Source organism: Crinia signifera, chromosome 3, assembly GCF_055691185.1.
Source record: "Crinia signifera chromosome 3, ASM5569118v1, whole genome shotgun sequence".
NCBI classification, from domain to species: domain Eukaryota; kingdom Metazoa; phylum Chordata; class Amphibia; order Anura; family Myobatrachidae; genus Crinia; species Crinia signifera.
In genome coordinates this window covers 12081431-12095394 of record NC_139219.1, presented here as the reverse complement: position 1 = coordinate 12095394, position 13964 = coordinate 12081431, and the positions used below count along the sequence as shown (strand labels likewise).

General features: G+C 44.0%; 1 protein-coding gene across 2 annotated transcripts in view; it reads right to left on the bottom strand.

Annotated features, from left to right (window-relative positions):
* The window catches only part of FSHR (follicle stimulating hormone receptor), a 117178-nt gene that overhangs the window by 50738 nt on the left and 52476 nt on the right, over nucleotides 1-13964 (bottom strand). For both annotated transcript variants that reach the window (XM_083175269.1, XM_083175270.1), the window contains exon 3: nucleotides 2513-2587. In XM_083175269.1, coding sequence (XP_083031395.1) covers nucleotides 2513-2587 — 75 coding nt within the window. The remainder of the gene's footprint in view (nucleotides 1-2512; nucleotides 2588-13964) is intronic.

Below are 13964 nucleotides of genomic sequence, written 5' to 3'. Positions count from 1 at the left end.
AATATAAAACCTTCTAAGCAGCAATAAACCGGTCATTATCCAACAGCTGGTAACATGCAATAGCTCAACGACCGCACACATATATTAGTGTAAATCTGCCGTATAATGAAAGGTCACGGTATAGTGGGTAGACAATGTCTGTGTCAACAGTCACTAGGTTGACCACTAATGGTCCATGGTTATCACCTGAAAATGGTAGACATAACTTTGGTCAACATTGCCAGAAGGTCGACATGGACATGGTCAAGACCCACAAGATCGACGCACATTTTTCACGTTTTCTGGTGTCTATGTCAACATCTATATCGACATGGACACCATATAAGTGTATCGTGTCCCCTCGCATGGCTCGCTGCGCTCAGCACATTATTATATTCTCACACTATGGGGGTTATTCTGGTTCACTTGCAAAGGCACAGTCACTCTCTAATGGACAAAACCATGATGCACTGCAGGTGGGGCAGATGTAACAAGTGCAGAGAGAGTTAGATTTGGGTGGGGTTTGTACTTCAAACTGATATCTATATTGCAGTGTAAAAATAAAGCAGTCAGTATTTTCCCTGCACAGAAACAATGAAACACCCAAATCTAACTCTCTCTGCACCTGTTACATCTTCCCCACCTGCAGTGCACCTTGTTTTGTCCATTAGAGAGTGATTGTGCCTTTGCAAGTGAACCAGAATAACCTCCTATGACCACTTGTATAGTAATGCATGAACCAAGTCGGTCAACAGCAAAAAAAGTGAAAAACGCATGTTGACCTTGTAAGTGTCGACCATGTCAACGTTAAGGTTATGTCGACCTTCTGCCAGTGCCGACGTATGGTATGTACGCCTGAGAGCGGAGAGGCTGAATGGGGATGATAAAGAGCATTTCTCCATAGGCTGAGCACAGTGCAGGCATGCTTGTGGTAATGAGATTACACGGAGAGCAGGTGCACATACATCTGAGGAAAGCTCTGTTATACAGTCGCTGCCGGAGATTAGGGGAATGAGGAGGAAGATGCTGACCAGCCGCAGCAGCCCCCTGTGATTGTGAATGCGGCACTGACACCGCTGAGGGCTTTCTTCCCTACTCAGGAATACTTCTATGTTAAGCAAAGATGTTTTCTCTTTTCTATACATACAACGAGTATATTTACCAAAGTTTGGGTTTGTAGAAATGGAGATTTACACTTTTTAAACGGGTGTGGATCGTTTTATCGACCATAGTTAGGTCGACAGTCATTAGGTCGACACCGTTGGGTCGACAGGTGGGAAGGTCGACAGGGTTCTAGTCTAGGTCGACATGGGTCAAGGTCGACAGGTGTCTAGGTCGACATGGGTTTAAGTCAACATGTGTTAGGTCGACATGGTTTTTGTGTACTTTTTTTTACCCGGATGTCGACACAGTCGACATGGACACAGTTGGAAGTCAACCGCAGCCCCTCGCATCGCTCGCTTCGCCCGCCATGCTTCGGGCACGGTGCCTCGCTACGCTCTGCATGCTTTTTTATTCTTCATCCATGCTCTAGTGGATGGTAGGGCATGAAATACAGCCTGTCGGCACATGTTGGCTCAAAAAAAGTGAAAAAACAAATGTCGACCTAACGACCTTGTCCCTTGTCGACCTAGACACCTTTCAACCTTGACCCATGTTGACCTAGAACCCTGTTGACCTTCCCACCTGTCGACCCAACGGGTCGACCTAATGACTGTCGACTTAAATGCAGCCGACACTACGACCGTATGCCTTTTAAACGCCTAGCTGTTGTTTCTGAGGTATTGGGGATTTTTAGGCTCTATTCATGTATAATAGCAAATATGTAAAAATAATAGTTACAAGGATGGCAGTACGTGGGACATGGGTGGTGAAAACAAGAAGTGGTCATGTGACCAAGGTCACCAATAGCCATCATGAACAGCTCATATTCCAAGATGCTGGATGGCTGGTGAAGAATGTAGCAGGGGTGCCTGTGACAAAGAGCCAAAAAAGGGCTCTTGTCTCCACTAAGTTTACCGCGATGATTTGTAGCCAATGTGGGACCTTTGCAAATCACGATATGTACAGGGTAAAGCTCATCATATGGGGAAGATACTGTATATAAAATGTGTATATAAATGTAAGCAACTTTCTATGTTAAGTAGTTTTGATGGTAAATTAATTTACAATTTAGTTTGCAGATGTAAACTCGCACGATGAAAAGTCGCAGATATCGTGGCATTGCGCATACCTGAGAAATTTTTGTTTAGTAATGGTGGATAAATTAATATGTTTAATATTTTACCCCAAAAAAAAATTGCAAAAAAACCCCCCCACAAATTTGCTGTGAAAAATGAATCTCAATTTTTAAATTGAATTTCCAAATTAAATTTTTAGTTTTAAATTAAAATTTGCGATGAAAATTACTTGCGAGATGCAATTGCACCTACTGTAACTGAAATGGGTCCTGGGATGAGCGGTCTCACTTCCATCAGACATCTAACACTGTACAGTCTCAGAATGCGGAAGACGAGGATACTGAATTACTCACATTTCTTGTAGTTGAAGATTGTGTGAGAACGCGTTGGCTTCTATTGAGTTTAAGTCGTAGTTTTCAGATATCTCTCTGAAATTACAAATGTGCAGAAAGAAATATAAGCAGTGTTTTCTCAACCCCTAATACAAAAAAAGGTATGGTGACATCACTTATACAGTATTTATACATATCCTCTTGAACATTATATGGTGACTTCATGATTCTAGTCTAGAGCAGTAATTTTCAAACTTTTTCAACTTGCGGTACACCGAACAAAATGTTAAAATTGCCACTGCACACCACCACCCACAAGGAAAAACGCATTGGCCCCCCACAGGAAAAAACAAGCCCATTGGCCCCATATGGAAAAAAAAAACTGGTCTCCACGTGTGACAAATAAAAACCAACTAAGGGTGATTAGTGGATGGAAAAAGGAGAAAGGGCCAGCAGCCAGATCTGGATAAACTGATGTCAGAATGGGGTGGTCCTATAGGATAGGATACAGGATACAGAGACCGGATTGGAGCAGGAGAAGACCAGTAAATAAAAGTTGAATTGTTGAACAATTAAACTTTAATTGATAAGAATTGTTCCAGATTCTAGTGTACTTTATATACTTATACTAAAAATAACACCACGATTACAAAAATGAGCTCAATATAAGAGATCTTTTTATTATTTTTCTGCATACAAAACTAATAGAAATCTGACTCTGATGAATTAATCCAAAACGGTCAAGTATCTAATGCTCCAATATAATCAGACGTATTATCAGTTACAGATTCCTTGTATACAGGAGTATTTGTTTAATTCTTCTTTCACAGCCACCCAAGGGTAACTGGTATCAGGGCTGGCTCTACCATTAGGCAGCCTTAGGCAGCTGCCTAGGGTGCCGGGATCTGGGGGAGCGCCACCAAGTCTGCAAATCAAAAAATCAAGGATGCCTCCATACTTTCTCTTGAGGCATACTTCCCTATATTGCTTCCCCCTCCTCCTTGTACTCTATTGTGGGTGGCAAAGGGGAGGGTGCAGAGGGCCTCCAGGGAAAGCAGGGGACTTACCCAGGGGGGCTGTGAAGACCACATGATTTTTTTTTTTGTAGGGGGGGGGGGGGGAGTAGGTTGAAGTTTTGCCTAGGGTGCTGAGAAACCTTACACCGTCCCTGACTGGTATAGTTTAACATGGAACCCATTAAAAGCTAAGTTTTAATACAAATAATCATGTCATAAATCTCAATAAAATGTGAGCAAAAGTGTGCAGCCAAAAAATAAATCTCAGTACTTGTGTAGTTTCACAGGCGCCGCGCTACGCTACGTTGTCAGCATAGGCCAAGCTACGTTGTCAGTGTAGGGCAACGGATGCCCAGCGTAGTCAGCGTAGTGACTCCGTGGCAGCCCTGTGTAGTCAGCGTAGTGTCCCCGTCAGGCAGCTAGTCACCGTACTGTCCCCACGAGCTGCAGCTCTGTCCCTGGCAAGCCTAGTGAGCGTCTCTGACACAGCGCCGGTAACCGGCAGATCCCCTGCGCCGGCGGACGCCGGCGGAGAGGCGATCCTGTGGGTGCCGGCGGAGAGACGCTCCATCTACCTGGGCCACACGAGTGTCTCGTACACAATTGCATCTCAGTAATTTGTTTGGCAGGGTACGGCAACCCTGCCCGTGTCCACTTCATGGAGACGGTCAGGGTTAGGGGTTCGGTAGCGTGTGCGTCTAGTGCACAATGGGGGGGGGGGTGCGGGCGCAAGTGCATCTCATGCACAATAAAGGATGCATTTGCCAGGGCTCCATGTCACATACTGGCAAATGCCTCCATTTTAAACCCCCACTATCCACGTCAGTCCGAAGCGTGGCGAACGCATCGAGCGCCACGAGGGGACGTGGTACGCATCCTCCCGACCTGTTCATACCCCCACTATCCACGTCAGCCCGAAGCGTGGCGAACGCAGCGAGCGCCGCGAGGGGACATGGTACGTGTCCTCCCGACCTGTTCATACCTCCGCTATCCGCGACCGCATGGAGTTGATTTTATGAAACGTGGCGAGCGCATGCGGAATACATGTAAAAAAAAAACATGTCAACCTCGGGACCTGTCGACCTAACCCAAGTCGACCTAGACACCTGTCAACCTTCATCCATGTCGACCTAGATACCTGTCGAGCTTCATCCATGTCGACCTAGATACCTGTCAAGCTTCATCCATGTCAACCTAGTACCCTGTCAACCTTGTTGCCTGTCGACCCAACGGTGTCGACCTAACGACTGTTGACCTAAGTTGGGTCGACAATACAACCGTATCCCATTTAAAAAACCACCACCGAGCTATTGGACTGGTTCTGGTTCCAAAAATAAGATAAGCTGAGCCGGGGGGAAGATAATGGGCCTGCTGGTTCTTGTAGTTCTACTATTAAAACAATGTAAAAAAGTCTGGTGCTAGTTTCAAAATACAGGAGGTCCCCATTCTTTTTTGTCCCCCTTGTTTTGGGAACCATGACCGGCTCATTAAGCCTGTGGCTCGTTATGTTCATTTTATCAGAAATCCACATTCCCGTTACTAAAAAAAATCGCACATGAATGTAACAAAAAAAAAAAAAAAAAAACGCACTTGTCTAAAAAGACTGCAAGTTTCCTTTACTAAAAATCTCCAGAAATTTCAAGCGAATTCTGACTTTGTCTAAAAATCCGCACCCTATTACATGTGCCAATTTCGGGAAAAATCGCAAATGTGACATGTGCAATATGGTGCGATTTTTTTTAGACACCTAAAAAAAATTGCACCCGATTACATCTCGTCCCCAATGTCTACTTATTATTACTATTGTTATTATATTTATCATCATTCGCCTGAGAATAGTGTAGGATAGAGGACAATGGGCGCTCTAGAATCACTTGCCAGACAACATTTCCCTTTGCTCTATAAGTACTGTAGTCCAGAAGTACTAAGAATAGTGCAAGTTGTATTTATCTCTGACAAGCGACATTTTTGCTCAAATTTGACATCATTTCAGCACCACAGAAATAGCCTCATACTGTACTTTAGTGCTTCTTTGACGAATATACTTTTAAACTTTTCCCACATCCTCAATAATAGTCTTGTTCCCACTTTGTCACTTAAGCCCCTTTCAGACCGCACTTTTTACTTGTTATTTTGCAATTTTTTTACCTTTTTAAATGGTAATTTGTGCAGTCTGAAAGGTGCAGAGTGAATTTACCGGTTCTATTGAACTGGTATTTCTAAACGGTAATAAAGCAGGGTCCTACCCGTTTCAGACCTGTTTTTTTTTCACCATTAGGTTAACATGCACTTAGGTTGACATGCGTCTAGGTCGACATGCAGGAAGGACGACATGAGTCTAGGTCGACATGGGTTAGGTCGACAGGGTCATTAGGTCGACATGGGTTAGGTCAACAGTGGAAATATGGACATGGGGTTTTTCACCGTTTTTTTGACCCAAATGTCGACACAGTCGGCTCATAAAACAGTGAAAAACCCCATGTCGACCTTTTGACTGTCGACCTAACCCATGTTGACCTAATGACCCTGTCGACCTATGCCCATGTCGACCTAGACTCATGTTGACCTTCCTGCATGTCGACCTAGACACATGTCGACCTAAATGCATGTCGACCTAATGACTTTCTAACAACTTGCTGGTGACCCAATGACCGTATCCCAGAGGATGAATGAGGCTAACTGCTGCCCTCGTCACCCTCCTTCTGTCACCCACTGTTTGTCCTGTCACCCTCTGCCTCCCCCTGTCCCCCACTGCGGCGTTGCATATTGTGAACTTGGGTTGGGGTGGAAAGGGGGCTCAAATTATATATTTGCACCTAGGCTCACCACCCACAAGTTCCACCACTGGCTCCAAGATCAAATCTGGGAATTCTATTGTATTCCTGCAACCGCCCCTAGCTGGCTCCCAGCAAAGCAAAACAATAGTTGCTCTGTGCCGGCTGCAGCAAAACACATTAGAGTATTTTATTTTTGTGTGTTTCATACCTTACCATCCATGTTGGCTCTGATTGGAAAAGTGTGGCGAGCGGTGGCGGAGGAAGGAACCTTGCAAATGTGAGTTCCATGTGCTGAAATCTACAAACTGACTCCGAAAAACATAAAAAAATAACGTGGATCCTTTCATCCATTCCCATGTTAACCGATTAAATGTGATGACCTCTTGTCAAAATTGACTTTGTCCATGTCGACATTTGGGGTTAGCCTAGACACTGTCAACTGTTTGACTGTGAACCCTTTATACCATAACCGTTATATTGTACAAGAAAGATACACATAGGGGGTTAGTTAGACTTGACTGTTGCTTTGCTAAAACACAGAGCCCTGTTATCAAGTTTGCACCCCCTCGCTAGAGTTATACCTCGCCCCGTGCAAGCCTTAAAATTGCTTAGAGGGGCTTGCCAAAATTAGCTGGATCGGCGATTAGCTGCAAATCCACCAGTCGTGTGTGCGTAGCCAGGACCCACTCGGTCGCTGCGATAGAAACAGACTGATCGTCACACTCCTGCTCCTCAAACGCCTTGGTAGACCAGCGTTTCCCTGACACGCCAGAAAACAACCAATTACCACCCCCTGAACACTGTCTTCCTGCAAATCACCTAGCGTAGGGCCGGCAATGAAAAAAAGGATGGCATTGCGCATGGCGTACTACGATGGATAATCACCAGGCCTGCAAATTCACACTTGTGCGAACAGGTTTGAATAACCCCCATAGATTTTTTATGACATTAGATACAATAGCGCTTTCTGACAAACAGTGCAGTAACGTTACATTTGCATTCTGGGTAAAAGATATCAGTGAGCTCCAAACACTAGTAAAAATTCTAGTAACGCACAATGTATCTCAAAACTGCTCGTTGTCTGGGTGGCATTTTTACTCCCATTTTTTTTACTAGCATTAAAAAAGCCACTGAGGTTCCAACAGTAACCAAGCTTTATGCGGTTAATACATAGATCTGCTCATCAATAATACAGATATGTTCAATAATAAATTACATTCTTTTGTTTTCAATAAACAAGTGCTGTAATAACAGAATTATAAAACAAAGACAACAATAAACTTATATGGAAGCAGGAGAAAAGGAACAGGAAAAAAGCAATTTGTTTCTCCCGTGCCTCTTAAACACAAGACTTTTTATATAGTTCTGAATGTTTCTGAACACTAATAAGGATTGCCATAGAAACATGCTCTGCAATTAGTTTCCCACTGACGCTGGCCCGTAAGGTCAACATTCAAATAGAACAGGAAAATAGTATTAAATAAATTCCTTTTATTCTGACATTATATGAAGCAGGTGGGCTAGAGAGCTAATCTTCTAAGATATTTGACTGTCTTTTGCTCTGTTATTATGTGAAATGAATAAAAACATTAGAGCAGCCCAGGTTTATAGAATGTCATTATAAACAATAATGGGGTATATTTCTGAAAGCTGGAGCAAACATGCAGAAAAAAAAGGTGAAACCAAAAAATTTATATTTTTTGGGTTACAGAGTTTATTTAATTTAGATTTTGCTAATTAGGGTAGATCCAAATTCACCGTGCTGCAACCATCCTTCCCGCCAACCGTCACACTTCTGCGGTAAACTCTCCCGGATTGTCTGAAATTTTACTAAAACTTGATTGGCGCTCCGGGACGCCCAAAAGAGTGTGCATTTCTCCTAGAGGCCGTCTGCTTTTCTTCCACGGTTGCCCATTTATTGAGTGAATTGGGATTTCTTGGTGTTCGATGGCGCGTTTCATGTGCACTTTACAATGTCCTTGATGGCATCACACTCCGACAATACAGACCACTTGCTTACGACACACCCACTACAACAAAAAACAAGTCATTGTCTGTCCCCATAGGTAAGTGAGCAGAGGTACTGCAATGTTGTTCCAACCACTCAGCCCTCTCTCTCTACACTCAGAGTATTGGTATACTGTAACACATATCCAAACTCATACTGTACTTACCTACTCTCTTGGAACTCAATATTGGGTGGCTCTTTCGGACTCCCAGTAGAGTAGGCAAGTCTTCTTGAAGGCCCTAGCTGCCACCAGCTACTGTCCACAGAGTGAACCATCTCGGCAGTTTGATGAGCCAATTCATGGTAAATCACATCATTCTGGTGCACCGCCTGCTTTACAATGATGGCAATTCCCCTTAGCAAGACTCAATGTACTGTAAGTCTAAGGAATAGGATAAGCATCAAGGCATAAAAGTCACTGGGGTAGATGTATGAAGCAGTGATAAGGGAGAAGTGATACAGTGCCTGGTACTTTATCTCCGGCCAATCAGCTCCTGACTGTTAAATTACAGACTGGTTTAAAAAGGATCAGTTAGGAGCTGATTGGCCTAGTTTAAAAGTCTCTTTTTTCAAGTAAAGGTGGCAATATTCAATGCGTTTCGGACCTTCCTGGGACTTCACCAGGGGTTTGTGGATATTAAAGGGTTAATCCTGACAATTCTCACAGGAAAAAAAGTGTTCACAGTGAATTTATTCAGTCCATATAAATAGATGGAATACTTTAATAGGCCGATGGAAGCCTTTAGTTAGACTGATAATTTGACACTGGCCAATAGGGCCTCTTACTCCTCCCACGGGGCCATACCTTTATTAAAGATGTGCTAAAATAGCTTCTTGGTGGTCTATATGGACCTTAGAGGTTATTAAGGGCCAGTTTAACCGCCCTACAATGGGTAAAAGAGAGTTTAATGAAACATGAAGCGTTGTCACCTTCAGGAGATGTGCTCTTGTGAATGATCTCATTTATGCAGAACCTGTTCACCAGAGCACATCTCCTGAAGGTGACAAATATAAATATTTGGCACTGGTCACTTGTACACTGTATTGTCCTGAGGAAGAGCCATTGGCCCGAAACGACGTAGACACTTAATGAAAAGCAGTTTGTTTAAATTCTTATGGAGTCCCAGAGTGACGCTGCATATACAAGCATATATATATATATATATATATATATATATATATGCTGCAACGAATAGGCAGTCTGGACACTTTCAACATTCAGTCAAATAGAAAATAAGACACAGCTCACACTAGCTGCAGTTGTCAACGTTTCGGGTTACTACCCTTTAGTAACCCGAAACGTTGACAACTGCAGCTAGTGTGAGCTGTGTCTTATTTTCTATTTGACTGAATGTTGAAAGTGTCCAGAGTGCCTATTCGTTGCAGCATATACCTCCCCCCCAAAGGGACAGAGAGCACCGGACCACAGAGACCTTTAACAAGGAGAGTGCCAGGCTATTATCCATATATATATATATATATATATATATATATATATATATATATATATATATATTGTGCAGATGGCAGGCACTCAGTCTGATCTCGTGGTAAAGCTTCCGGGGTGCCGGAGAAGGGAGTAGATAGCTTGGCAGAGTCTGGCACTCTCACGGTCTCATCAGAAAGAAGACGCAACACAGCATTGGTGGGTCAACGTTTCGAAAGTCGGTTTACTTCCTTTTTCAAGACAGTATCGCACACCTTTGTCTTGAAAAAGGAAGTAAACCGACTTCCGAAACATTGACCCACCAATGCTGTGTTGCGTCTTCTTTCTGATGAGACCGCGAGAGTGCCAGACTCTGCCAAGCTATATATATATGTATATATATATATATATATATATATATATATATATATATATATATATATATATATACTTTCAGATGATCCGGCACAGCCACTGAAATAAATTGCTGGGACGGGTGCCTGCACAGCAAATCCTGCTTGTACACTCCAACAGACGTGCTAGCACTCCAGTCACTTGAAACAATTTTCTTTATTTGTAGCAATCTATGGCAACGTTTCAATACAATGAAGTATTATCGTCAGGCATACGATAATACTTCATTGTATTGAAACGTTGCCATAGATTGCTACAAATAAAGAAAATTGTTTCAAGTGACTGGAGTGCTAGCACGTCTGTTGGAGTATATATATATATATATATATATATATATATATATATATATATATATATAGAGAGAGAGAGATAGAGAGAGATAGAGAGAGAGAGAGAGGATACCACTGCACTCGCCATTCCTACGAATGGGGTGCAAACAGTGCTACCATTCCCAGGTTGGGGTGCAGTGGCCTGTGACCACACACTCTAGACCCCAGCAACTATATTCAATTTAATTTATAGGTCAATTGACTCATATTTTATTGGCTAAAGGTGGGCATACATCAACCCGATTTGGACCGATTTTGGCCGATTGCGATCAATCGGCCCGATAAATCGGACCAAATCGGTTCTTCATGACATGGGGTCGGGTCCGATGCACGGTCCCGTGCCTATCGGACCCGGCCCCAGGGGTCGGACCGGCGGGACATACGATGTAGGTTAGTCGGGGCGGTGAGGAGCAGTGGGGGCGGGCGGCTGGGGAGCAAGCAGTGGGGCAGCAGCGCCTTACCAGATTGGGGCGGGTGGCGGTGACCATCAGTCTCACTCTCCACTGTCCAGCGCTTGCAGGTGGGCAGCCGCCCGCGGCTATTACATCTTTAAAATAACGTCAAATGACTGCCCGGGTAATGATTGGCTGAGATAGAGCACTCTCAGCCAATCAGTGGCCTCCCTCCGTGGCCGCTGATTGGCTGAGAGTGCTCTATCTCAGCCAATCAAAAGCCGGAGAGTCATTTGACACGTTATTTTAAAGATGTAATAGCCACGGCTGCCCGCCCGCTAGCGCTGGACAGTGGAGAGTGAGACTGATGGTCACCGCCGCCCGCCCCAATCTGGTAACGGGCTGCTGCCCCACTGCTTCCTCCCTAGCCGCCCGCCCCCACTGCTCCTCACCGCCCTGCAGCTCCCTGTTATTTTTTTTACATGTGATAAATCGCATGCGATTTATCACATGTAAAAAATGGCACATCAAAGTGCTTAGCGTATGTGAGCCTCCTGGGGAGCTACAAGGGCGGCTCGGAGGAGAATAGGGTGCGACTTGGCCTCAGGACAAGTCGTCTCTATGTATGGGGGCCTTTAGTTTGCACCAGTCATTGCCACCGCTTGGTATGAGGACACCGTGCACTGATTGACTGGTCTGCAGGCACTTCAGATATTTAAGCTTTTAGATTTGATTAACTTCCTTCAGTAAAAAAAAAAAATTAAAAAAAGAGAATTTTGTCAGGCAAGGCGGATGCTAATGAGAACAATAATAGCTTCTGTAGGATGTTCAGATGAAGGTTGGAAATGAAATGTGAGATGTATACTATGAACCATTCATATTTAACATCTTGAATTTACACAAGGTGGGGGGGAATGTAATGAGCAGCGATTTGTTAGAATCTCTGATCTTTCTCGAAATCTGCAGCGGAATCCAACACAGCAATTTTTTTAAAACAGGAAAAACGAGTCTGATTTTGCATTTGAATAAAATATAAAATGAGTTTAAAATTGTCAAAAAAACAGCGATTTTTACAAATAGCTGTTCATTATGTTCCCCTAAGGAGTTCGCACTGAATCGTGCGCGCTGCTAAATTATGTCATCGTTTTCTTATTAAGAACTACAGTAGATAACTGCTCTCAGATAGTACTATAGAAAAACTCCCCCGTACAGCAGCAATATTGTACATCTGCAAGTAGCAAAGAGAACAGAAGAACCAACTTCAAGGTCTCTCCCACAGCTTACGTCCTATCACCACAGAGACCTGATTGTACAAAGAAACATAGAAATTGAAAGTAGAAAACAATCAACAGGTCCATCTGGCTTGGCATGGTTCGAGCAAGGGTGAGCTGGAAACGGGTAGGCCATTGTGTGTGTGTGTGTGTGTGGTGAGTGTAGCGTGTGGATATTTTTATGTTAACTTATTGGTTATTGATTGAATTTGATATCATTTGCAATATTTTACGTTTATACTAATACCCACCTAAATACTGTACTTTATAACCAGAGCTATTAACTCTGCTCCATTACAGGAGGAATACATACGGATGACAGGCGGATGGGGGTGCCGGCGGTCCGAATACAGACGCCAGCATCACGGAAATGTCAACAGGAGTCTGGTGAGTATTCTAACCTTCTCCCTGCCCCCCTAACCCTCCCTTCCTGGAGCCTAACCCCCTCCCAGCCAAGTTTTAAATGTGGCCAAACACTTATAGGGTATGTGTTTTACCTCCGGATCCTGCCGTTTGGGAAGCCCAGTGGCTCGCCATGGGCAGCGGCCAAGGTATCGCATGTGAGGCTGCAGGCAATAATTTGGCTAAGTATACGGGGCCTTAACCATCCCTGTTAGTATGTAACCTCCCATTACCGCACTTGTCACGGACCCACCGGTCGCCTGCTCCGATACGTCAATCTGAGCAGCGCCGGCCGTGACTGGGGTTCACTCAGGACACTCGGGTCCTTTCCTTGAGGTACACTGCCACCAGCCAAAACCTGATTTTAGCGCCTGAAACTGCGCAAGGGGCGGCTTGGCTCGCCCCTGACCACACAATACAAGATAACAATGGTAACGTTTTTCAGCCTTTCTCTTCCGAGGCTAATGAGTCTTAGGAACACAGAACCAGAACTGGGAATATGTATTATTTATTCCTAGAAATACTACAGAGCTTTAAACAATATGGCTACAAGACATTACAATGATTTTAAAAGTACACACAACGATTTTTAAATGCAATTTCAAAAATAAAAAGGGAAAAAAGACAGAACCTATCTTACACTTAAATACAGATCCTGACGTGGGGGGGTCCTCCACAAGAAATCTCTCGTCGCCTACAGCCTGTTTTGCTAGACCCCCAGGTAGTGACTCTGACTATAGGGAGAAAGGCCTTAGTTATACCTTGCAGGCTCCCTCATCCCTCCCACCCTTGGGATTCCACTCTTTCCATGCTGAAGGAGTGTGGAAGGTCCCTGGCAATGTACAGTCTGCTGTTTTCAAAGTGATTGATCCTCTTTCCTTGCATAGCAGACCCACTGATAAGAGATGTGAAGGAAGGGGACAAACTCTAACCTCTTCTTCTGGACCATGGTTTATGAGGGCTCAGATCTTATCTTACATCCTAACTCCGGAGGAGTCCACAGATGTCACACTGAGGAAATACAGGCCTCAAACTAAAACCAGGGTCACCTACAGTTTACATACAAGACATGTCCTGATTCCAATACTCACAGGAGACATAACTATTACACCAATATCAGACATACATTGATTGAACAGATAATCATAACAGGAGGCATACGTTAATTTGATCGATCACCTGATCTGATCGTTACACCTCCCCCTTTTAAAATGGCGCACAGAGGTGGTGACCCACGTCACCATCTCCTCAGTGCGCTATTCACTTCCTCGCCGTGAGAGTCCATCCGCATTACTGTGGTGGGCACCCTTTTTGTGCTGGATGGTAAAAGTGTACTGCTGCAGTATGAGACTCCATCTTAGCAGTTTACCATTATCTCCGGCAACTCTATTCAGAAATACCAATGGGTTGTGATCTGTAATTATTAAAAAGTCACGTC